The 27,568-nt window shown below is 36.1% G+C and overlaps 2 protein-coding genes across 3 annotated transcripts; both read right to left on the bottom strand.

The window, feature by feature from the left end:
- Positions 1-8,853: 8,853 nt before the first annotated feature.
- Positions 8,854-9,744, bottom strand: LOC106342171 (glucan endo-1,3-beta-glucosidase 1). The gene is made up of 3 exons (XM_013781032.1): positions 9,585-9,744; positions 9,239-9,493; positions 8,854-9,149 (listed from the first exon to the last, which is right to left on the bottom strand). Exons 1-3 carry the CDS (start codon positions 9,652-9,654, stop codon positions 9,115-9,117), a joined length of 360 nt encoding a protein of 119 aa, XP_013636486.1. The 5' UTR covers positions 9,655-9,744; the 3' UTR covers positions 8,854-9,114.
- A 223-nt stretch (positions 9,745-9,967) lies between these two features.
- On the bottom strand, positions 9,968-15,319 carry LOC106342170 (histidine kinase 2). Of its 2 annotated transcripts, XM_013781030.1 has the most exons (14): positions 15,045-15,319; positions 14,603-14,951; positions 14,241-14,408; positions 13,704-14,162; positions 13,339-13,614; positions 13,068-13,237; positions 12,792-13,004; positions 12,518-12,704; positions 12,401-12,452; positions 12,088-12,317; positions 11,912-12,010; positions 11,185-11,819; positions 10,590-11,078; positions 9,968-10,506 (listed from the first exon to the last, which is right to left on the bottom strand). In XM_013781030.1, exons 2-14 carry the CDS (start codon positions 14,855-14,857, stop codon positions 10,284-10,286), a joined length of 3,456 nt encoding a protein of 1,151 aa, XP_013636484.1. In that variant the 5' UTR covers positions 14,858-14,951; positions 15,045-15,319; the 3' UTR covers positions 9,968-10,283. The 2 variants fall into 2 exon arrangements, with proteins under 2 accessions (XP_013636484.1, XP_013636483.1); XM_013781029.1 differs by having other exon boundaries at positions 14,603-15,319.
- Between the last annotated feature and the right edge of the window lie 12,249 nt (positions 15,320-27,568).

A 27,568-nucleotide genomic window follows, 5' to 3' on the forward strand; every position in this document is an offset into this window, starting at 1 on the left:
TCCTAGGCTTTTAGTATACTTTGCCAAAGACATTTGTTGTTAAAGGTGCTAAAATAGCTAATAGACTTGTTAGTAATGATTGCTTTCATATTATTCAACCAAAGACATTTGATGTTTGAGATATGTTAGCAAATGAGCATTCATCTAGACATAGAGCTTGCTTAGAATTGTGTCTAGGCTTAAGGTCGATAGTTTGATTGATCATTTGTCATCCTTAGTTCGAAACTTGATCACCCAAGGTCTAATCCCTATGCCCATGAGTTCTCTTTTCCCTTAGTCAAGAAAGTATCATTCTGTTATTGCTTCTTTTTAATTAGTAGTAGTTTAAAACCCATCTAAATCATTGGTTGCACTTAGATTAAGTGAGTACTTGCATTCTCGGTGCTTTGATATCCCTCAGAACTGGTTCGACAATCACTATACTACAACATTTGTCTTAGGAGCCTTGAAAACTCCTAACATCACTGGAAAACACAATTTTCTATTTTGTGGAAAAACACGATGTTTGGATTTTGACGGGAAATTACGATTTTTCAATTTTTATGGAAAATTGAGATTTTTTTTGTTTTTGACAGAAAACATTGATTTTACGTTGATTTTACGATTTTGATGGGAAACGCGATTTAATAGTTTAAGCAGGAAAACATATTATTATGTTTCAGCGAGAAAATGTGATTTTATTCGAAAACGTAATTTTATGATTTTGGCAGGTAATAACAATTTTCGATTTTGACAAGACAGCGAGATTTCTGTTCTAGAGAGAAAACATGATTTTCCGATTAAAAATATATTATATAATAATTATAATAATTAATTTAATTAATTTATATATTTGTATTAAAGGTATCTAGGTCTTTTAGATTTTGAGATGAAAATATAGCATCCAAACTGTACATATTTTATGCATCTCAAATATCTAGATATTTTAGTTATTTATAGATTTTGTATTTAGATATCGCATCTACATATTAATGCAATAGTGTTCAATAACATTTTGATGCAGCCTACGTCCAAAAAAAGGAAGCGTTATTTTCATAATAGAAAGTCGCGTTGAATAGGTTGTGAAGGCTTTGAAGAGTCAACTCTTCACCAAACTCTTAGTTGTACAGAAAAGTTATGAAACCAAGGCAAGAAAAGTTCTTCACCTAAAATAACGATATATCTTCACACCAACAAAATATAAAATAAAAGTTTGACAAAATTACCACAAGACAAGAGTCGTGTTGGTGACTCGACAAAGAGAGAAATGCTCCGTGTCAATCCTGCCGTCTGCATGCAAGACTTTGTTCTCTTAATTATTAACTTCTCGGCAGGGTTAGGTGAACATGAACTCGAGAAACTTTTAGTCCAAGTCAGCCTGAAAACAGATAACACCGTGTGATATTTGCTGTTGCAAGTCTTGTTTAATTGGATCTGTTTTTACGTAAAGTATATTGTTTTCCATATGGAGCCATGTATATATAATATTGTAGCCTTCTGATTTTTCCAATAATTTGTTTTTGTTAATTTGTTTTGCATTTCGGTTTTATGTTTCACTTGTAGATAACAAAAAACGCAAAAATGAAATGAAGTATCTCATTGCTCAAACTTCACCTTTTGTAAATCAAGAATAGTTGACGTTTCAACATGATCCTTACAACTATAATACAAAACAAGTAACTACAACCAAGTGTTCCCACATTCATTTTGAAAACCCGAAGATTGAAAACTGTTCGCCAGCTCGAACCGTCCTCATATGCAGAATTGAAAACCCTGAAAGAAAAGTCTACTTCGTTTTCAGAAAGACAAAAGGGAAGGACTTCTGCCTGACCCAGTGACAAAGGGAAAATCTGGTTGCACTCAGGGGGGAGGCTTTATGGTACGGGGTCACGTGCCTAGGGGCCGATGTAGAATCATATTTAGTAGGGTGGGCATTTCAGTCTAAACGTGGGTTCGGTTCGGATTCATTTGGGTCTAAGAAAATATGAGAAATTTATTTTTTCAAAAAAGAAAAGAAAATTTTAGCCAGATGCAACCCAAATTAATTTGGTTTGGTTTGTATTTGGTTCAGTTTGGTTTGTGTTATGTTCTGTTTAATTTGGTTTTGTTTGTGTTTATTCCAGTTCAGTCCAATATTGACTTTTTAAAAAAAATTTGTTCTAGTTTAAGTACAAAAATATAATTTTATAAAAACATAAGCAAATCATCATTTAACACTGAATTATTATTTTATTTACATTTAAATGTGAAGCCAATTACATCACAGTAAAAATATAAATATAATCTCAGATGGATCAATGCATCTACAACGGCTAAACCTATAAAATAATCAAATAATTCTTATAAGAGTGCAAATGATATCAAACTAAAAATATTATACGATATCCTATAAATTTTTTACCAAAAATCCAGTAGATCCATCCAAAACATTTATCAAAAATTCTCTTTTAATGAAAATAATTGTAAGTAAATAAGCTTCTCGCACGTCTCAATGAAAACATATTATGCATCAGATCAAGAAATTGGGAATAACAAAAACATAGTCATTGTTGCAAAATTCCATCCGGAAAGTTGGCCTCAATTCAATCTTGGATGGCTCTTAGAATGAAGTTATGTCTTTCACCCGCGCCTTTTTTTTTTCCATCCCCTCTGTTAGCCCAATAACTAGTGCAACTCGAGCATGCCCATAACCGAGATAGAATGGCAAGTTCGACTTGGTCAAGAACAGTGAAGCCGGAACTTAGGGAGGTGATTGAGGCAATCCCGAAAGAGGAGACTATAAAAGAGGATGAGATCAAGACCGTTAGGGTATTTTTAGGTGGGATCTTTGTAGGTAATACAGAACAGTAAGTAAACAATAGAGAAGCAAGAATCGAGACTGAAAAAGATGTTTTATTGATTGTTTGTGCAGGACTACAACGTTTGGTGTATAAACCCTAGTTCTAGCCTCCTAGCTCTAATATTTTAATCTCTGAATGTCGATCTTTTGTTCTAGGGTTTGAGCTCCTCTTTTATATCTTAGTCGTAGTCGGTTATTAGGTCAGAGTCCTCCATATTCGGAAATATGGAAGAATCCCTTTTGATAGAAATCTTTCATTTTTACCCGGAGGCAGGAATTGAGCCGGGTTTGAGCCGGGATTTCTCCAGGAATTTGAAAGCCGGCGTCCTTTTCAGAAGCTGGAGTAATCTCTTCCGGATTTCTCCAGGCATGAATATGTTCTATCAAATTGGTGCGTGTTGAGCGATATGGATCGGAAAACTTCGTGACAGATGATCTACAATGATGACAAAGAACAAGAAAAGCAGCGGCGATGTGCAATCAGATCCACCGCTGACCTTGGATTTGCTATATTTGACGTTACATGAGCACAAAACAACACATAGAGAAAATCATAGGTTTACAAGATCATTTCGGGAGCTGGAGAATAATTCAAAAGTTATGGAGCCGAGAATTGAAGCTTCGATAGAGGCGACGATCGAAGCGTGTTATGAGATGTGTGAGAGATTGGAGAAGAAATTGTCGAAGAGTATCAAGGTGAGAGAAGAGTGATCTAATGTCAGCTGTGCAGGATGTGATCTAATGTAAGCTGTAGTGACGCTACTTCCTGGTTGTTGCTTTGGGAAGAGAAGTCAAGGTGTTTTTGGAACGGAAGATTGGGATCAGCAATCATCTTGCTCCACTGATTGTCTCGTTTTGACGGTGAGAGGTGTCTAAATGAAGTTCATGCCTCTCGAGGTGAGCCTCGGGGGTTTGAGAAGTTGCTTTGCTACAATGTGTTTGACCCACAAACGTGGTGAGCATCCTTCAGATTTCTAATAAATTGTTCGCTGTTGGCGGTAGCACAGAGGTCGGTCGTTGACTGAACCTAGCTCTAGCAGCGGACAACCTGTTGCTTCGGTTCCATACCCACGAGTTAGGTCTATCAGTTGGAACATTTACTGGAGGGGCCACATGGAGAGCCATCTTACTTAGCCCTGGAGAGTTCTCCAGAGCAGATGTCTGGGATTCGGTATAGATAGGGGCATCGATAGGTTCCCTGGTAGCGATAGTGCTCTGCTGAGTCGAAAAGACGTTGTCGGCTTGATCTGCACTGTTGCGGTTGGATTCACTGGTTCTGGGATCCATTTCGATCTGGCTGATCTTTGATCGGGTTCTTGAGTCAGAGATATCTTTTTATCTTCTCCTCACATACGGTGCCAAATTGTTGGAGATAAACTCGTAATCAAAATTTTAATGTGAATAGAGTAAGGTTTAGGGAAACGGTGTGAAATGATCTCTGTGAATAGATCTCTAAGATATATTGCCTGAATTGGACTAAAATTAGTGACAATGAATATGATAAATACAAAGAATAAATAAGAAGATAATGAAACTCAGAAGAGAGTATTCTAGGTCTCAAGCGACTAAGTCAAAATGCCTCTATGAAATAATGGTCTTAGATTGTTTTTTTATACTGCTCAGCTCACTACAACTATCCTGAGTATCTAGCGAGTACGTGTGAAGCCTTAGTCTGAAAATCTCAGTATGTTGTGTAACCGTTTGACAATGAGGTGACCGGGTCTTGGTTGTTATCCAGACTGGAATAGCTGGGATTCGCCGATGAACCATATATTCACTGCCAATTTAGCCTGATTCGATTGGTCATTTACTGTGCCAGATTTATGTTATAAATCCTACTCAATAGCAGTTTCATATGACTAATAATAAATGAACTTTTAAAAAATTTAGGTTTAAAATCTTTAAATTTTATATAATCACTTTGTCTCATTCTCTCTCTGTTACTTTAGATTATTTGCCTAAATATTTTTTTTTTTTTTTGGTAACTCTGGTATCTGGACAGCCACATTCTCAACTATCCCCTCGTAAGGGGTCCAGCGCCCCAACGGAAGGGATGTTAAATCCGTTGTGGTCAAGGCTCGAACCCGGGTGGCGGACAGTACAGTTGTACCTCCTTTACCACCAAGCTACGAGCGCTTGGTTCTAAATATTTTATCATCATGTGATTTGTTGTTAAACACACTGTTTTTAGTTTATACTTATTGTATTGTAAGAAATTTATTTCACCTTGTTTACCATATTTGTATGTTTTTAGCACTATAATCTTATAAACAATTATAATTTGACCATGCATAAATAAAACCTTTTTTTATTTTCAGGATATTGATTGTAGTTCTCTTTTGTTTTTTTTGTGTGTGGATATATCCGCTGTTGGTGGATACTATATTATTCTCTCTTTAAGGATTGTTTTAAATTTGTATATGTATAGTAAGAAATTTTTTTGTATATTTTTAAAATAAAATATCATTACTTATGCATGTATTCATATTTCAACCAATAAAAAATAAAATTAGAGAGAATAAAATTAATAAATTTTGTATGAAATTATAAAACGAATTTATTTTAACATCAAACGAGAGAGTATTATCTAATTTATCAAGTGTTATCCATAAAGTTTATGTGGCTGTTCTACAAACCAAATCTTGTAGTCAACATTTCATGGGAACATTTAAGTCTTGAGTTTAATACTCCCTCTGTTTTTTAATATAAGTCATTTTAGAATTGTACACATAGATTAAAAAATTACTAATTTTTTATATTTTCTAAACAAAAATATCATTAATTATCTATCTAACCACAAATCAACCAATAATAAAATAGAAGGTATATTATCATTGGTCATATAACATTAAGTGTTAATAAATTCTACATAGAAAACTGAAAACGTCATATAATTTGGTACATAAAAATTTCTCTAAAACGACTTATATTAAAAAACGGAGGGAGTATATTTAAGGTGAAGGTTCCACGATGGTTACTTGAAAATGTTTTACCGCCTCAACTTTTTGTAATGTTTAAGGGAAACAATTGAATCTCGGGTTAAATATACTTGTGGTTAAGGTTTTATGGTATTAAAGACGCCTTGTGCCACTTTAGAGTAAAGATTCTCTCAATGATCGTTTCACAAAGAATAAAGATGCCAACATGAATGCACATATTATTTAGACTTTGAATTAGGCATGTGCATAATATCCATAACCCGAATCCGAACCAAAAAAGCTGTTTTGTATCCGGTTCGAAATGTTAAAAATATTCGTATGGATCTTGTAGGGTGTTACAAAACATATCCGAACCCGATGTGTTATTAACCTAGTATAAACAAGTAACCCGGAAAAACTGAAAAACAAGAAATAATATAAAAAACGATCCAAATATCCAAATTAGTATGCAATAGAAATAGTTGAAACATATTAATAAATATCTAATTCAAATATTCAATTTCATATTATTTTGATATAGTATCTAAATATAAGTATTTAAAATCTAAATAAATACTTTATATATCCAATTCTATATAAATAAATAAATATTATTTTTAAATTTTAGATTTTAATCATGTTATCCGAACCGATCTAATATAGCCCGAATCCAAATGATATATGATTACTTTATGACTTTTAGGATGTGATACAAATTAGAATCAAAACCTATGTGTTTACTAGAATGGGATCTACAGTGTGTTACAAATTTAAACCGAAATCCAAAATATCCGATCCAAACACCAACAGTTACCCAAACGTATTGAAGAGGAACATTAAAAAAATTTAACATTCCTAAAAAAAACTATACTCCCTTCGTTTTAAATTAGTTGTCATTCTAGAGTTATACATACAAATTAAGAAACTATTTAAATGTTAAACTATACACCCTAATTTTTTTTTATCACAAATATAGTTTTCAAGGGTCAAAATGACCAAAAGAGCTTTTACTAAAAGGTAAATATATGGTTTAGATTTGAGGGATGAGATTTAGAATTTTAAAAAATAAATAAAGAAATACTAAAAATTTTAAATAACAATCTTAAAATAGTTTTACTAATAATTTTCAGATTTTAAAATAAATTTTGAAAAAATATTGAATGAAAAAAATTAAAAAAGTCAAATTCAAAAACATACTATTCAAAAAAATATTTTCTTTTATTATTTATTTAAATAATTATGCATATTTAAATAATTATGTATATTTAAATATCTATAAAGTAATAGTATAAGAGTCTTTTACTTTTTAATGAAACTTTTTTTGGTTATTTTCTTTCTTATGGACTCTTTTGGTGAAAAAAACTATTTTATGATCATTTGAGAGAATTATCCAAACATTTATTGTTTACTTTGTTTAATTAAGGGGCAAAAGAGATAAACTCATAGAAAAATTGCATTGAAATCATAAAAAGAAACTTATTTTAAAACAATTTTCTTATATTACAATAACATTTAATTTGAAATCGAGAGAGTATCATTTATGGAGATATTTTTTTTTTCATTTCTTCTTAGTCATTTTTAAAAAATATTATAAAACAAATTAAATTTCAGGAAAAATAATCATTCCTCTTTATTCTTACTATTTTATTCATATCTGTTCTCTTTGTAGTGTTCCTACCAGAGCCGGTCCTAGTTATTATATGGCTAGAAGCCAATTTAAAAAATGGGGCTGAAGTCCCTCGAACCCGCAACCTGTAACAGGTTACAACAACCACCCAACCGCTGGGCTACTAAGAACTTTCTGTTCAAATGTGGCCGTTTAGGATAATAATATTTGGTGGTTGGAAGCACAAGCTTCATTGGCTTCCCTCCAAGACCGGCTCTGGTTCCTACAATGATTAGTAGTTAAACCCTTAGTATTTACCACATTTTCTTGAGCCACTTCGATTCAGTGGGTTTCGAATAGGAGAGCTCATAATAAGTTGTAATCGTATGATGTATAGGACTTGACTCAACTACTTCCAAGTATGTATTATCATAAAATTTTAGGGAAAAAGAATTTAATGCTGTGTTCAGGTCGGTCTATATTGACATTTGAGGCATTGGTGCGGATAAATAATAGCAGGTTGGTTGATTCAATCGAAAACCTCAATGCTCAGTACAGAACAAGTTGTTCCAGTAGCTTATAGAATCTCGATTGTATGATCTCAAATAATAAGAATTCCTCTCTTATAAATCTCTCAAGGAAAATCACTCAAAACCTTAAGCTCTTTCACACAATCATAAAACTCATAAGCTATGCAACAACCTTGCATCTTCTTATATAGTGATTAGATAACTCCTAATCTCTATAAACTTAACATATTTCTATATTTCCTTTTCCTAATCATTTTACTAAACTATAATTCGGTAGGATTAGGTCTTTAACTTATATCTTAAGTTTTTTTTTTTTCAAGCTTAATCCAACATTCTCCCCTCTAAACTTGAAATCCATTTTTGACAAGTCTTCATCAATACCTCTTATCTCCTTGAGTTTCAATTTCTCGAATGCTTTCATCACGATATTGCTTCTCTGTTCACTTTCGGTTGTATGCCGATGCAACTCTTGAAGCCATATAACTTGTTCCATAGCTTCAGTCCATGCCATGTCTTCAGCTTCACATGACAGTAACACAACAGTTTCTTGTTTGCTTGATCCCCACATAATTGAACTTTCACCATCATGAAAGATATGTCCTGTCATGTTCTTGCCATCATCTGAGTCAATTCTATGACTTTTACCAATATCTCCAACAATTGGTATCAGAGCGGTTGACGAGAAATCTGCAAGAAAACCGAAATACCCTTCCAGAGATGAATGATATCCTATGAGTTAGGAATGAGAGGTGTGTGGCAGAGATCAAGTCAGGAGATTCTGGAAGTTCAGTTGTGGGACACGAAATGAGTGTGATCCTTAGTTTGAGGGGGAGAATGTGAGATATCAAACTAAGTCCCACATTGGAGAATTAGACAAATGGTGTCTAATATATAAAGAGATGTCCAACTCTAATTAGTACAAGATTTTTTGGAAAAGAAACCAAAAGTAAATTCATGCGGGCTTGCCTATTAGGCTCAAAGTGGACAATATCGTACTAATTGGATAATATAGAGTTGGATATGGGCTTTCGCAATCCCAACATAGCTTCTCAAGAAAGCTAGACATTTCAGTGTTTTCAATCGAAGAGTGAAGAATAGTAATGAGAGAACAGTCTTCGTGTGAAGTATATTACATGAATACTTCTTTGGGATGAAAACATTACATAGTGAGGAAAAAAAATAGTGAACAAAATCATAGCCTGTTTATTCTTGCCGCATCTCGTCTTTGTTGTCTGATTTGAATCACGGTTTATACTCATAGTGGCAAGAACCATGACCTGTTCCAGTCATATAAGGATAAGACTACTGTTGGTTCACTAGATTCAAAGGACTCAAGTACACACACATAGAGAGAGAGAGAACTTACTTGGGTCAAGCTCAGTAATCATGGCAGCGCCTTTGAAGTAACAAGAGCCACCTTTGTGCTTATAAGTTTGGTAATAACTGTTAAAGGCAACAGAGGCATGATCCCTGATTGTGTTGGGCAAGAAGCAAGGTTGGTTTTGCTGCTGCATTTTGCTGCAGTCTGCTCCGCCTTTCGAGCAAGCCCAGTCTAAGGCTGCCTGCAACTCATCGTCTGGCGTTTGTTCATCTGCTATGCACCATTGTTCCGACTCTGCCTCTGTGTAATACATACATACATACATCTTTCATAAGGAAAAAAGACAACAAAACATATAGTTGCAACATTTCAGTGATATATTGTTTGTTACCTAACTGTTGGGAAACAGTGAATGCTAAGACAAGCAAAGCAAGAAGAATCCTCATCAAGAAAGTTGACATCTTTTCCAAGAAGGCAATGTGTGGAGCAGAGAGATTCAGATCTGATCCTGTTAGGAAGTCTGAGAGCTACAAAACAAATGAGTGCAACTTGACCCCCTTTATATAGTAGTTAGAAAGAATCACTAGTCCCAAGATCTATGATTTTAATTCTTAAATGTGAACATGATGACTTGGGAATCTTGGTTTGCTTCAGATGAAATCATGTGCCAGATCTGTGTTTTGAGGAAGATTTTGTTCTGTTTCTGGTAGCTTTACAGAACACAGAGTCATCCATACGGTTCCCATAAAGGGCCGTTACTATTTCTACACAACATGCAAAAAGCTTTTTTTATTACAGTTAAAGTAGAGACAGTTTGGGTTTATATGAACGAATATAAATAGAGCTAGCTATACACACAGGCGGAGATCAAATACCACATACTGTCTATACAAAATTTAAGGCAAAGGTTGCGGTCTTAAAGGGAAAGACACGTGTGAAGAAGAATGGATAATGAATTTGGTTCTTGCCTTGATATGAAGTTGAACTGCAGGCCATTGATGTTTAAGATATATACTACTCGACGTCAAAAAAGCTGTCGGGTTAATATATATACAAATCCTACAAGGGGCAACAATGGATTTCTAGTCTTTTAACCAGCAGATTCAAAGAACTTCGCTACAGCTGCATAGAGAGCTTCTTCTTCAAACGGTTTCGATACATAACCATCCATCCCACATTTGACGCATTCTTCGTTAGTAGCCTGAATCACATCAGCTGTCATTGCTAATATTGGAACGTGCCAGCTACTGTACATTTCACCGGAAACTATTTTCTTCTTCTCTAGATCACGGACTCTCCTCGTTGCTTCAAATCTGTACACAAAAAAAAAAATGATATTTAAATTATCAAAAGCTGAATGAGGATGATGAGATCCAAAGTGATTAGCTTAGCTAACCCGTCCATTTCAGGCATCTGGAGGTCCATGAAGCAAGCATCAAAGTTGTGAGGCGGCTTGAGCATTGCCAATGCAGCCTTCCCACTCTCAACGCATGTAACGATTGCTCCATATTTCTTAAGTGCGCCTTCAGCGACTCTTCTGTTCACCAGATTATCGTCCACAACCAGAATCCTCTTTCCTCTCAGTAAGTGTCCAAGATTCGTTCGCTTTCTGTTTGGTTGCCTCTTCTTGCCATTGACCAGGGTTTCTTGCAAAGAGCATATTAGGGCACTCATCCGAAGGGGCTTTATTACCACCTCGTCCACCAGACCAGAAGACTTCATCTCACTGCGCTCTAAAAGAGTTGCAGAGGTTGCCAAAAGTAAAATCTTTGTTTGTCTTGTGGAGGCTCCTTTGCTACAATTAAGCAACCCATCAAGTAGTTCAAAGTCTTTCTTGTTCCACGCGTCTTTGTCGATTAGAACCATCGCCAAACCTCCTAATTTGCTGCAAAAAAAACACAAAAACATAACTATATATATAGCAATGGAATAAACATTCATGTCGTATTAACATAGCAAAGCAAGAAGTAAAGAAAATGTATGTGAAGTACCTAACACATGTGCATGCTGTTCTCAGACTTGAAACAATGTCTGCACATATTCCCAATCTCTGCAGATGGTATCTGGTCACCTCTGCTCGAATGTTTCTGCTATCAATAACTAGTGCCCTCAGTCCTTTGAACTCCTGAATAGCTAGATCAAACTTAGTATTAAACGAACTTGTTGTTTCTGCTTTCCCAAAAACTCCCGTAAATGAAAAAGTACTCCCTATCCCAGGCCTGCTCACAAACCCCATTTCTCCTTGCATGAGTTCAACCAAACGCTTGCTTATGCTCAAACCTATGCCGGTCCCACCATAGGTACGAGATGTGGAACTGTCAGCTTGCATAAAAGGAGTGAATATTCTTCCTTGTGCATCCAAAGGTATGCCCACCCCTGTGTCCTCCACTGTAACTAGCAATTTGATGATTCTATCAGAATTATGATTCTCAGTGCTGTAAATTGTCTTGAAACTCTCCCAGCTTCCCCATGCATTCACAGCAGGAAACCCGCTTACTGTCTCACCGGACTCACTGCTTCCCACAGCTAACCTCTGTCTTAGTACTGCATCTTTGATATTAACACTCTCCCTCACCTCTTCTGCAAGGTGCACCGAGATAAATATGTGTCCCTTCTCCCGTGTGAACTATTATTGTTAGTTACAGAAAGAACAAATGAGTACTATTTGTAGTGGAGGAAGACTTTTTTCTTTTGTAAAGAAGTAGGAAACTGGATCACCTTGATTGAGTTTCCAACCAGGTTTGTAATTATTTGCCTGAACCGACTGGGATCACCAACTACAACATCAGGAACTTGACTAGAAACATAAACTGCCAACTGTAACAATAAACCAACATTTGTTTGCTATATATGAAAACATTTAAGCAGAGAAGGTCATGCGGTTTATATTGTACCTCAATTCCTTTTTCATTTGCCTTGCCAGAGAGTAGAGATGAAACGTTATCCAGAACTAAGCGCATATCAAAAGGCACATTTTCAAGCTCAAGCCTTCCTGATTCAATCTTTGCCTGATCAAGAACCTCGTTTATTAGTGATATAAGATCCTTCCCACTCCCATGAGCAGTTTGTGCATAGTCCATTTGTTTCGCGTCAAGATCAGTGTCCATAAGCATTTTCAGCATTCCTGTAACAACATATGCTTATCAAACCTTTCAGCTGCTATTCCACAAAAAATGCAATGGCAAAGGAGACAGTAAAAAGATTTACCTAGAACACCATTCATTGGAGTCCGTATCTCATGAGAAACAGTTGCTAGAAACTGCATAAACAAAAAGCATATCAGTGACAAGAAGCTTTTGTGAGTATTCGATTGAGAAAATCCACCTGTGATTTGGCAATGTCAGCAGCCTCAGCGCGAGCTTTCAGTTTCATCATCTTCTGACAGTCCTCTTCAACTATGGCAATTCGACTGATGGCATCATGGAAGATATAAGCAACCAGAAAAGTAATAATCAACACTAAGCCTGACGGTGTTATAGCTGTCCAAGGGATGGGAAGTTTATCTTTAAACCTGTATAAAAGAAAAATATTGCCATTTTCATACTTAAAATAAAAAAGAGAGAAAGTGCTTTACAGAAAGATGTCATTAGAGTAAAACCTGCAGCGCATCTCATGTTTTCTGGATGGATCACCAAAATCAAGTCTACTTATATACTCTTCACTTGTATCCCCAATTTCAGTTCCGTACATTTTAATTAGACCCGAGGCGTTACTTGTGTCATAAACATCCACCACAATTGTCTGTTTGCTGGCAAGTTGGTGAAGAAGTTTCTCCACCAGCGATGGCATATCATATGATGCACCAAGGTATCTGTTTCATGTGTAAGGTACATCAGCACAACCATTTTAATTGAGAAAAGTTAAAAAACAGTACCCAATAGTTGCTTCAACACGTTGTTCTTCGGTAGCATCAGGCGGTAGGTCCGTGTCATAGACAGCAAAGGTCAAGACAACGCCGAGATGATTTGACTTCAGAAGCTTAAATGGAGATGTTAATACACCCTTTCTTGATGCCCTTGCCCTCAAGATGTTTTCACGGTCTTCCTGCAAAATAAATACAGAGAGAGATTTTGTGAAGTTCTTATTTAACCAACACTGGTTTGGAAAAAGGGAAAGGAAACCATTTTAGGAACATGGTTACTGACTTGTCCAGACATCATGTCAACCGATACAATATGGGAAACAGTTTCTTGAGCAAATATGACAGGAGCGTACTCGTCTTGAATAGGTGCTGGATCAAAATTTTCAGGAACACAATCTTGAACAAGTGTCTGGTCCTCAGTTTCCATTTTCTTTATTGTCCATCCATGATCCTTCTCAAATTGCTCTCTTTTGGAGTGTGGGACTTTCAAAGCATACGCAACACCACTGGTAAGGGGTCTCTCGAAGTTTGTTCTCTCAGTATATTCACCAAATGTTTTCTACAAAAAAGAAGTTTATTGTTTTAACATCTTCCAAATTGCAAAAAATATGAAATGTAAATAGCGGTAAGAAAAAAAAAACACATCACCTGATCAATGGCAGATGGGGTTTTACCATGGTGAAAGGTGGATACAAGAATAGATAAGGCGTGAACATGGTTCAGGCTAACATTGAACTGATCTTGTAACACACGGGCTCGTTCATCACACATGTTTTCTAAAGTTTCCCTCCGTTGCAGTATGATCTTCTGATTGGAGTCCCAGAACCACCAAACCGACATGGAAACTCCTGCGATGACACCGAGGAGAAGGATGTTCTTCCTCCATTTCCCAGCCCCTCTACAAGCACGTTGCTGCTGCTGCTGCTTTTGAGCTAAAGAATCTTGCAGATTTGTTTTTCCTTCTATCTCATTTGGTGGTTTAGAATGAGAAACAAAAATCTTATGGCACACGAGTACACCAAGGATAAGGCACCACCATGTATTTCTTAAATAAGATGACAACTCCCAATCCAGCCCTTCTCTGTGGTTTTCGGGTTGCAGTAAACTCTACACACAAACCAAAATATAGTATTATACCAAAATAACGTTTTCAGCAAATTGTGCTGCAAACAAATGTTATCTAACCTGTTGTAAGCCTGATGGATTAATAAGATTCCAGGGAATTAAGCTCTTTGAATTGTCATGGACGCTTTGAGTCTCCTCTTTCTCCAAACGCATATTCAGAGAACATGTAATACCATAGTTTGCCCACATTCCAGGGATCGATTCTTTTTGACATTCGAAGGATGTTACCTGTAAAACAGATGCAGAGAGTGGTAAGTTGATTGTATTAGTGTTTCCACAGAGAGTCTTTTCCAAAGGCAAATCTGGTGAACTGATTGCATATTGATGTGTTTCCAAAGGCGAATCTGATACATTTTATTGTATATATAATAAAGCTTTCAATAAAGCACAATTTCAAACCAAAGCCAATTCGGATTATTTACCTGATCTGAATCAGAGAACAAAGAGACCAAGTCATGAATCTCACTCCTGGTGACGTTTTGATGTCTGTACAACACTCTACCTTCCCCATTACAAGAACCGGTCTCCTCCTCCTTCCCCGAGGACATCAAAATAACAATCACCAAAGAGGTGGTTAAGCAACACAGAATCATGAAGAAGAGATGCTTTTTTATCCATTTCACACCACCGTTGGATTCCTCTGCCTTCTTCGAAGTGAGTTCACAAGTTATAGACATGTCGACTCGTGTCAGCGAAGAAGATGAAGAGGCCCTAATCTCCAGATTCAGCTGAAGAGTAACTGGGAAATTCAGATCTCTCCCGAACCCAAAACTAGATTTTAATCAGCAGAACAGAACAACAACGTCATGGTGTTAAGAAGTTGAGTTCTTGAAAACCCTCCAAGAAGAAGCTTTTTTCTCTTACCGAAACCAATTAAGACAGAAGACGACAAGATGAACCAAACCCAGTGGTTGCAATGGGAGGAAGACATGGTTTCAGTAAAGAAGTGGAAAATAGAAAAAGGACAAAGCTTTAACATCTTTCATGGTTTCAGGGGAGTAAAAATGTGTAAAGAAAGCTATTTCAGATGTGCGAAAGAAGAGACGACTTATAATTATTCGCTGGTGTTCCTCATTAGCCAACTGGACTCAATGATCAGACTTTCCGATAAAGAAGAGAATTATGAGAAAGAGAAAAGAAAAAGAATCTGCACTTACTTCTCTCTTCTTCTTTTTTTTTACTCAATTGTATATTTTCTTGTCTTTTCCTGAACACCATTTTGAATTTGGTTCCATGATTGTCTCATCATCTAGGTGGGAAAGGCACCATTACAATTTACAAACAATTTAATTACATATTTAAAAATTATTGAAAGAATCAATACTTCTTTCTCCTAAACCTACTCATTGTGATTTGTTTCTTTGTTCTTTTGGTATTTATAAATTGTTTTTATCAAGCATAACTTCACATACACTCTAAATACATGTATATCTTATTATGCGATCAATTTACGTATCTTTGTCTAACAACCATATTCGGATGATGATTGTTTGTATGGTTTTTTCTTTTTTGTCGACTTGTTTGTTGTTATAAATCATATTGTATATGTCCATAACCAGCCCGGTCCATAACCGGCCCATTCTTAGAGAGAGAGAGTCGGCCGCGGCTACTAGAGGAGAGAGAGTCGGCGGCCTCTTGTTTTTTCCTTCTTAGTTTATGATTTGTACTCTATCCATATATGTATTTCCTTTTTCTATTCTTTCCATTATTCTATGACGGTGTAATTACCTATATATAAAAGGCTCCTTATATTTATGATTAATAAGAATAAGAAACTAGTCTCCTAAGTCTCACAACACGTTATCAGCACAATTACTCTAAAACCTTAAGCTACAAAGTCCCAACGATAAACCCTAAACCTATCGGCGATAACCCCATCCCGATCGCTAACCCTAAACCCGATCGAGAACCTTTCACCCCGTACTCAAGGCGTTCCCGATCCCAGCTAGTTCGCGACCCGTCTCAGCTCAGCCGATAGACGATCTCAGTCCGTTCCAGCTCGCGACGACCTCAGCAAGCAGTACGTTCGGGATCCGATATCAGCACACACAGTTCGCGACCCGATAGCAGCTTGTTCCCGTTCGCGACCCGACGATACTCAGCTCGTTCCAGCTCGCGACTATCTCAGCTTCAGCCCGTTCGCGGCAGACGATACCGATCCCCATTTGCGACCCGATAGCAGCTTGTTCGCGACCTGATCAGCAAGTTCCAGCTCGCGGCTCTTCTCTAGTTGGTGGTCCATTCAACCAGACTTGAGGTTAAGGTAAAACTGAAACCCTAATAATCGAAACCCTAAGAAACCATTTTTGCTAGGATGTATAACCGATTGCATAATGAACATATAGAACCTGAATGCTAAGATTGATCATATCTTGTCTTGGCCGTGCGGCTTGTTTGCATCATACATGTATAACTGATTGTCTTGTATGCATCATATGCACATTATAATCTTAAGAATGAAATATATGATTTCAGATGTCGAAAATCAACAACTTGGATTTTGCTGCCCTAAATCTCTCTGGAGATAATTACTTGCAATGGGCACTTGATGCTAAGATCATCTTGAAATCCAAGGGACTCGGTGAATGTATCACCGAGGGCAATAATGCAAGTGAGAAAGATAGATACAGTGCGATATTAATTATATGCCATCATCTTATTGAGAGTCTCAGAGATCAGTATTTGACTATTGAAAATCCTCTAGACCTTCGGACAGAGTTGAAAACGAGATATGATCACCAGAGAATGGTGTTATTACCAAAGGCTTTGTATGATTGGAGGAATCTCAGAATCCATGACTTCAAGTCTGTGGATGAGTATAAGTCAGCCCTATTTAAGATAGTTTCGAAATTGAAACTGTGTGGTGAGGATATAACGGATAAGGATATGCTTGAGAAAACCTTTTCCACCTTCCACACAAGCAATGTGTTGTTACAACAACAGTACCGTGAGAAGGGTTTCACGACTTATGCTAATCTGATCTCTTGTCTATTGCTCGCGGAGTAAAACAATGAGTTGTTGATGAGAAACAGTGAATTGAGACCTCATGGATCAACCCCATTACCTGAAGCACATGCGGCCACAGAGGCTAAGAAAGAATCTAACCACGTCCAAAGTGATAGCCAACACGGTCGTGGCCGTGGGAGATGGCAAGGACGTGGTCGTGGCCGAAACTCTTTTGGTCGAGGCCGAGGCAACTATAACTCTTATGGCCGTGGCCAAGGAAACTCGTTTGGCCGAGGCCGTGGTACATCTTTTAAGCCACAAAACTCGACCAAATATGTGTGCCATAGATGTGGTATGGGCAATCATTGGGCGAAGACATGTAGGACTCCCAAACATCTCGTTGACCTCTACCACGAGAGTTTGAAAGGGAAGAATCCTGAAACCCACATGACATATCAAGATGGTGAAGATGATTTCAATCATGAATGAGATGATCTTATGAATTATGAAACTTCAGATTGTCTAAAAGAATCAAATTGATTTCGACATCAAGTTTTTGTGTTCTTTGTTTTGTTATTTCTTTGAAATTGTTTTATTTTAAACTTAATGAATGAATGGTTTTTATATGAAGTCTCTAAAGTATCATTCTATAATCTTGTTTTGAAGAATGAAAGATGATATGGATATATTCGTGGTGGACAGTGGGTCAAGCCACACGATCTTAAGAGACAAAAGATATTTCATAAACCTAACTCTTAAAAACACCAATATAAATACCATTGCGGGTATAGCCAGTCTAATAGAAGGCTACGGCCAGACCAATATCTTGTTGCCTAAGGGTACGCATCTAGCGATATCTGATGCATTGTATTCACCCAGCTCTAAGAGAAGCCTATTGAGCTTGAAAGATATCCGACTGAATGACTTTCATATTGAGACTAAAGGCGAAGGAAACAAAGAGTTCCTTCAGATCATAGAAATCGGCCAAGGCCATAAGAAATTCTTAGAGACTATACATGCACTCTCTACTGGACTTTACCATGCTAAGGTCGGTATGATAGAAGCCAATGCCACATTAAACAAAGTGGCCACCGAGAATTTCACTCTTTGGCACGACCGGCTCGGCCATCCCGGTTCGACCATGATGCGAAAGTTGATATTGAACACTAATGGCCATACATTGACAGATAGACGAGTTATTCCTAAGAATATAACGTGTGTAGCATGTTCGCAAGGGAAACTCATTGTTAGGCCATCACCAGTCAAAGTGACTAAGGAAACAATAAACTTTTTGGAAAGAATACAAGGAGACATCTGTGGACCAATATACCCACCTTGTGGGACGTTCAAATATTACATGGTCCTTATAGATGCGTCCACGAGATGGTCGCACGTCTGTCTCTTATCAACCCGCAACTTGGCGTTTGCGAGGTTACTTGCTCAGATCATTCGTTTGAGAGCTCATTTTCCAGATTTTCCTTTAAAGACTATACGTCTTGATAATGCTGGTGAATTCACGTCCCAAGCGTTTAATGATTACTGTATGACCATGGGGGTAAGTGTGGAACACTCCATGGCACATGTACATACACAGAACGGCTTGGCCGAATCATTTATCAAACGCATACAGCTAATAGCTAGACCATTGCTTATGAGATCAAAACTTCCGGTCTCAGCTTGGGGACATGTGGTTCTACACGCGGCCGAACTGATACGCATAAGGCCATCAAGTGAACATAGATATTCTCCATCACAATTGCTTACGGGTCATGAGCCAGACATATATCATCTTAAGACATTTGGATGTGCCGTCTATGTACCAATTGCACCACCACATAGAACAAAGATGGGACCTCAAAGGAGGATGGGGATATATGTTGGATATGACTCTCCCACTATCATTAAATACCTTGAGCCAACTACGGGTGATTTATTTAAGGCCAGGTATGCGGATTGTCACTTTGATGAATCCGAACATCCAACATTAGGGGGAGAGAATAGTAAGCTGGTAAAAGAAATTACATGGAATCAAACATTTTTATCTTGGGAAGATCCTCGGACTCAAGAATGTGATTTAGAAGTCCAAAAGATAACACATTTACAAACGCTAGCTAATCAATTGCCAGATTCTTTTGCTGACCCGAATAGAGTAACAAAGTCATATATACCAACTGCTAATGCACCAATTCGTATTGATGTTCAAGAGGGACACAATCAAGTTTCTACAGAGTCTAGAACACGTCTGAAATGTGGTAGACCAATAGGTTCCAAAGATACGAACCCTCGGAAAACTAAGAAAGGTGCTGAATCCGAGGTTGACAAAACCCTAGACGCAACCGCAGCCGAACCTAAATCCCGAGTCATGGCCGCGGCCGATCCTAAAACCCTAGACGCGATCGCGGCTGATCTTAAGGCCCTAGACACGGCCGGCCCTAAGATACCTAATTGAAGCTTGGGACGCCAAGCTTCAAGGTGCTGAAGGTCCTGATAATAATGAGATCTCAATAAATTATGTCTTGTCTGGGATACAATGGAACAGAAAGAATGTCGACATTGATGATATATTTGCATACAAGGTAGCACTTGAACTCATGGATTTAAACGAGGATCATGAACCCTCGTCTATCTTAGAGTGCACTCAACGATCAGATTGGATTAAATGGAAAGAAGCTATAAACGTGGAGTTAAACTCTTTAAAGAAGAGAGATGTATTTGGTCCAATAATCCGGACACCTTATGATATCAAACCAGTTGGATACAAATGGGTCTTTGTGAGGAAAAGAAACGAACATGGTGAGGTCGTGAGATATAAAGCACGTCTTGTTGCACAAGGATTCTCACATAGACCAGGAATAGATTATGAGGAGACATGCTCCCCTGTGGTGGATGCAACTACTTTTAGATTCCTGATAAGTCTGGCTATAAGAGAGAAATTAGACTTGCGGTTAATGGATGTAGTAATTGCATACTTATATGGTCCACTGGATAATGAGATATATATATGAAAGTACTAGAGGGTATTGAGTTGAAAAACAAAGCAAGTTCTCGAGAACAACATTGTATAAAGTTGAACAAGTCACTTTATGGATTGAAACAATCAGGCCGAATGTGGTACAATAGGCTAAGTGAGTACCTAGTGAAAGAAGGATATAAGAATGATCCGATCAGCTCATGTATATTCATAAAGAAATTTGACAAAGGCTTTGTGATCATAGCAGTGTATGTTGATGATCTGAATATCCTAGGAACCTCTGGAGAAATCTCCCAGACAGTTGAATATCTTAAGAAAGAATTCGAGATGAAAGATCTAGGAAAAACAAAGTTTTGTTTGGGATTACAACTTGAGTACATTAGAGATGGAATCCTTGTGCATCAAATGGCATATACAGAAAAAGTACTCAAAAGATTCAATATGGCCGAGTCTCACCCATTGTCTAGCCCCATGGTCGTGAGGTCTCTTGGACTGGACACAGATCTGTTCGGCCCTAAGAAGGACGATGAAGAAGTCCTAGGTCCCGAAGTGTCATATCTCAGTGTCATAGGAGCTTTAATGTATCTGGCCAGCCACACTCGGCCAGTCATATGTTTTGACGTGAACCTACTATCTAGGTTTAGCTCTTGTCCAACCCAAAGGCACTGGAACGGGATTAAACATATTCTTCGTTACCTACGAGGAACGAAAGACTTGGGTTTATTTTATACTAACCAAAGCAAAGAAGGTTTAGTTGGCTTTGCTGATGCAGGTTATCTCTCGGATCCACACAATGCTCGATCACAGACAGGCTATGTCTTTACACATGCTGGTACGGCCATATCATGGCGTTCCATGAAGCAGACGATCGCGGCCACATTATCCAACCATTCAGAGATCTTGGCTATTCATGAGGCCAGCCGCGAGTGTGTATGGTTACGGTCCATGACCAACCATGTCCGTGTTGATTGTAGGATGTCCGAAGGGAGAGACGCACCAACGATCATGTATGAGGACAATGCTGCGTGCATTGCTCAGCTCAAGGACGGTTACATCAAAGGAGACAGGACGAAGCACATCTTGCCTAAGTTCTTCTTCACGCACGAGCTATAGAAAGCCAGCGAAGTCCAAGTAGTCCAAGTGCGTTCAAGTGACAACTCAGCTGATATGTTCACCAAGTCACTTCCTACTTCAACGTTCAGAAAGCTCACGCATCAGATTGGGATGCGTAGGCTGAGAGACCTTCAGTGAGGTACAGAACACGGGGAGTAATACATGTTGTACTCTTTTTCCTTCACCATGGTTTTGTCCCATTGGGTTTTCCTGGAAAGGTTTTAATGAGGCAACATCCAAAGCGTATTACAATCTCTGTATGGTTATGACATCCAGGGGGAGTGTTATAAATCATATTGTGGATGTCCATAACCAGCCCGGTCCATAACCGGCCCATTCTTAGAGAGAGAGAGAGAGAGTCGGCCGCGGCTACTAGAGGAGAGAGAGTCGGCGGCCTCTTGCTTTTTCCTTCTTAGTTTATGATTTGTACTCTTTCCATATTTGTATTTTTTTTCTAGTCTTTCCATTACTCTATGACGGTGTAATTCCCTATATATAAAAGGCTCCTTATGTTTATGATTTATAAGAATAAGAAACTATTCTCCTAAGTTTCACAACATTTGTATGGTTTTTAGATTTTGGTTTTTAGTTTTTGGTTTTTGATTTTGCAGTAGATTTTAGTTTTCCAAAACACACGACTAGTGACTTTAGTTAGTTTTTGGTTTTTGATTTAGTTTTTCTAAAATTTTATCAATGATTAATTTATTTTTAATTTTTTTTATTATTTCAGAAATTAACTTATAAGTTTTGTTTTTAAAAAAAAAACTTAAAACTAATAAAATAATATATCAAAATTTTAACAAATATACCAATGTATTATTAACAAAATATGTAGACTTTTGTTATACATAGTTAATTTTATTGATATGTTTAAGAAAAAATGTTCTTAATACAAATTATTTACAATTATATATACTTGTAAACTAAATTAATTTTGATAAATATAATTATATGTAAATTAAGTGTAGATGTTTTTCTTTCTCACTGAAAAAGTAATTTGTGAATAATATGTAACTTAATTTTTATTATATTTTTAATAAGTATATGAATTTTAATTTACAATTTGGTGAATATATGAATATGTAAGGAAAACAGTAAGCACAGATAATTAGGGGATAAAATGACAATTAAATACTAAAATCAGCAAAATAAAAAAGGCAACTCTTCGGGGTGACGGGTTCGAGGGCGCTTACTGGCAAGGGTGATTATCTTGAGGGACCTTCGGGCCCAATACGGAGAAGCCCAACTGCGCGTGGCCACTGGTGATATAACATGAGGCTGGCCAGCTCTCCTGGAAGCCTTCGGCGGGCTCCGGCGGGCCCTTAGTGGCTCAGTCCGGACGGTCATTAGGTGCTAGTCGGATCTTCTCGAGGCTTCGGATACCAGGATCATAAAAAAAAAAGGCAAAAAAAAAAGCAACTTCAAATGTTGGTGAAAAACTGAAAAATTATAGATTTTGTTTTTTGTTTACAATTAGGTAGTTATCACAAAAACTAGTTTCTCTAAATTTTAAGAAATCCATTTCTTCAAAATCTTGATTGGATGATAAAGTGGTTTTTGAAAAACAAAACCTAAAAACTAGTCCAAAAACTAGAAACAATCAACTACTCGTAATTGGGAAATTGGACCGTATGACTTGAAAAAAAAAGCATAATTGGTAAATAGCCAGATACCCTATCTTTTCTATACATACATTCCATTTTATGTAATAATGATGTTTTGCCCCCCAAAACTAACCGGTGCAACCTGCAGGAAAGAAAATTAAAAATTCCTAATTATTAACTGTGCGCAAAGTAATTCGTGGTATTTTTAGAATCGCATCATCTCTTTTACTATACTATTTTATCATGTCCCACTCAATTTGATGGTTACTAAAAAGTGTTCTATTTTGTTTATATATATAGCTTGTAATTTTATTAAGTTCTAACTAACGTTACATGTTTTGGAACTTGTAAAAATCGTATAGTTTAATATTACATAATATAATTTAATATTATATAATATTATGTATCCTTTAGATTTTGAAATTTGGGTTTAAAGTTCATATTTGAGTTATGGTTTAGTGATTATAGTTTAGAGTTTATTATTTAAAAGGTGAGGGAGTATGGTTGAGGTGAGAATTAATTTCTTCCATGCAATCATAGACATTTCATAATTTCACCAATATTTACTATGTTATTTATTTTGTTCCATTCTATTTGGTTTTAGGGTTTATATTTGGGTAAGAGTTTATTGATTAGAGTTTTGGGTTTAGTATTTATAAGGTCAGATGGTATGGTTGGGGTCAGCATTAACTTATTTCATGCAATCCTAAACATTTCATAGTTTCACTAATATGTACTATGTTATTTACTTTATTCAATTCTATTTGAATTTTGGGTTTATATTTGGTTTTATGGTTTATATTTGGGTTTAAGGTTTATTGATTAAGAAGTATGGTTTAGTACTTAGGGGTTGGGGTTGGGGTTAGATCAAAGATCGGAAAGTTTAGTATTTAAGGGTTGTAGGTGAAGTTATAATCTTATACTACTTCAATGACATGTAATAGCACACTCCGTAAATATGTATGTGATCAATAAAAATATACGTGGATGGCTCTTCCTTCTTTTATTTGGAATAATATTCATGTGCCACTTTACAAAATGCAACTGACAACCTGCTATTTAAAGGGGCATAACCGGATGGAATGTGTACAAAAAGTATGACATTTAATTATGTCAAAATCAATGATATTCACTTAATTTCACACTTAAATATGGCTATCTCTCCAATAAACTCTTAATAATTTACATATAGTTTTGTAATGTTAAGGAAAAACTATAATCTCCAAACAATCCAATATCACAAAATCAGATTCCAATGAAAACATCGTATCTATATTGTAGCCGACGGGAATCACGATTGAAGAAGGATTCTCAAATGAAATATAAGTTACAAGTTTCGAATTACATAGATAAGGAGAGAAAAGAATGAATTCATAAAATTTTCAAATGAATTCAAATGTTGACTTTTCAACATCTTTTTTTTTTGTGTAGCACTTCTCAACATCTATAAAATGAAACTGATGATTTACCTTGTCCACGTGGAGTGATGACTCCGATATTATTGATATTCCTATATCAAATCCTCCCTTCTCAAATGTTGGAAATTTCTTCACAAGATCAAACACAAACTCCCATGTGGTATCATCTTCGTAACAATTCTTCCACTTAAACTGAATCATAACTGCAACTCTCAATTTTACCAAAAAACAAAACTGCAGCTCTCCCCTGCCTCTTCACCATCTTCATGTCTAGAACACATTCTGGTTCCTTGACCAATACATCACAACTCTCCCTTGAGAAGTATGTTGAAGTGAGAGCAGAGCCCACCATTAACTTCAACTGAGAAGCATTGAACATGGGATCCAACTTATATGCCATTTTGGGGCGAGATTAGAGATCGGAATTCAGATATGTTTAGTATTTAGGGGTTGTAGGTGAAGTAATAATCTTATACTACTTCAGTGATATGGAATAGCACACTCCGTATATACGTATATGTATATACGTGGATGGCTCCTCCTTCTTTTATTTAGAATAATATTCATGTGCCACTTTACAAAATGCAACTGACAACCAGCTATTTGAAGAGGCATAACCGGATGGATTGTGTACAAAAAGTCTGACATTTAATTATGTCAAAATCAATGATATTCACTTAATTTCACACTTAAATATGGCTATCTCTCCAATAAACCCTTCGTAATTCACATATAGTTTTGTAATGTTAAGGAAAAACTATAATCTCCAAACAATCCAATATCACAAATCAGATTCCAATGAAAACATCGTATCTATACTGTAGCCGACGGGAATCATGATTGAAGAAAGATTCTCAAATGAAATATATGTTACAAGTTTCGAATTACATAGAAAAGGAAAGAAAGAAATGAATTCAAGAATTTTTCAAATGAATTCAAATGTTGACTTTTCAACATCTTTTTGTGTAGCACTTCTCAACATCTATAAAATAAAACTGATGATTTACCTTGTCCACGTGGAGTGATGACTCCGATATTATTGATATTCCTATATCAAATCCTCCTTTTTCAAATGTTGGAAATTTCTTCACAAGATCAAACACAAACTCCCATGTAATTTCATCTTCGTAACAATTTTTCTACTTAACCTGAGTCATAGCTGCAGCTCTCTTTTTTACCAAAAAAAAAAACTGCAGCTCTCCCCTGCCTCTTCACCATCTTTATGTCTAGAACACATTCTGGTTCCTTGACCAATACATCACAACTCTCCCTTGAGAAGTATGTTGAAGTGAGAGCAGAGCCCACCATTAACTTCAACTGAGAAGCATTGAACATAGGATGGACTTTCGAATGAGCAGGAAGATCCAACTTATATGCCGTTTCTCCACATCTGTTAATGATCTTATAAGGCCTAAAAAAATTTCATTACACGCAATACCACAAAGTAATATCTATACGATTGCAGCTTAACATACATCCAATCACCAATATCAAAATACAATTTTGTGTTGAGTCTGCATCCGATGAATCTTCAACATCAAAAGCATGTCCTCCCTATCTTGTAAACACTTTGCCACCATCTCTACCTTCGATACTCATAGCTAAGTAAACTCGACATATATTAATAGAGAGTAGTTCAAAGCTCAAACATAGCTATTACCTCATACATAAGTTGTTTTTGCTTATACTCTCAAAAAGTTAGTATATGTTGTCTATTATCAAATCTAATCAATGGAGTCAATGAAGAATGCATATTTCATCTAGTCTTCTATTAATGTGGAAGATTATTGGATAAATAATTTATCAAACCCACGAAACTAATAAATAAAAGTTGACTAATCTGAAGAAAAAATATGTCTTTGACACTTTTTTAAGAAAACCTTATTAACTTTGGTTAATAACTTAATATGTAAAATACTTGCATTAGAAACAAATGTTTTATATGAATTAATGTTTTGAGAATGCTATATATTATTATTTCAGATTTTATATGTACTTTTTTATCTAACTTTTTCATACGATTCGACATTTTGTTGGACCTGAAAAACTAAATCCGAAACCAACCCGAAAATACAGGTGCGGTTCGGGTCTGAGTCATGGGCAAATTACCTATTCAATATCTTTTTGGACCGCGAATCTCTGTTCCAGTTTGGGTCTTATCCGAGACTCGATCGGGTACCCAAAGTACCTGGAATGATTTGTGTATATTAGGTATGTTTGGGTATTTCATATATGTTTTTGGCATTACATATATTTTTAAGTTTCTGGTTGGGGTTTTCGGTTATAGTTTGGGGTTATGGGTAAATTTTCAATTTTAGAAAAATATATTTTGGGTTGGTAAAATTTTGGATGTTTTCGGTCTCCAGATTAGGTTTACGGGTAAAAGTTTGGACCTTTTGAGTATATGAATATTTTTCAGGTATTTGTTTGGATTTTGGCTATTTTTGATGTTTCAAGTCTTTTTTGTGTTTTGAGTACTTCGTATTTTTTGGGATTCTAATACCCAAACCAATCCGAGCCTGTTATATATTCAAAAATTAAATTTATTTTACAGATATTTGAATTATGAGTCTGAACCAATCTGGAACCAAAAAGAACCAACACAAACTTAAATTATAGATTTTAAAATATTTAGTTATGTCAAACGTTTAGGATCCGAAGAACCCAGACCCAAAGATCGAAACATGAACTCTGTGTTTCGAAACATTTTATCTCCTTTGATATAATGTAGAAATATTAAAGGATGTTGGTACAACTAAACTAACATATGCAACATCTGATATATTTTAAATCAAATTTTCAAAAGTTAAGAGTTTAAATTAAATGTTTTAAAAGTCAAGATATCTTGTACATTCGTATGATTAAAAGAATGTGGGTTGCTAAAATGTAAAATGATAACAATTGTCGTTATAATAATTGTTGGAAATCCTGAGTTATTTATTAAAATGTAATAAATTTTAAGTTGTTGCTATAATAAAATCATATTATGATATTTGGTTTTATATTAATAGGTTGGACTGAAAAATGAAAAAGTCCAAACAACTTTCATAGGTAGATTTTTTTAGGATTTTTTTTCTTTTTAATAGTAGTGATAAAATTTGCATACTTACCCACTACCACCGTGATGGGTTTTGATCTTAATAAATCTTAGATCTTTCTGATCTTGGTGAATGTGGGTCTTTGACCAACAAAAGATTTTTCTTAAAACACAGTCATATTAAAATATTTTGTATAGTATCATAAATAAATTGTAAATATTACACTTGTAATATCTAGGCGTGGGACGGATCGGGTATCCGGACAATTTTAAGGTATCCGGATCCGGATCCTTATCCG

This window comes from Brassica oleracea, chromosome C4 (genome assembly GCF_000695525.1).
Source record: "Brassica oleracea var. oleracea cultivar TO1000 chromosome C4, BOL, whole genome shotgun sequence".
Classification (NCBI taxonomy): domain Eukaryota; kingdom Viridiplantae; phylum Streptophyta; class Magnoliopsida; order Brassicales; family Brassicaceae; genus Brassica; species Brassica oleracea.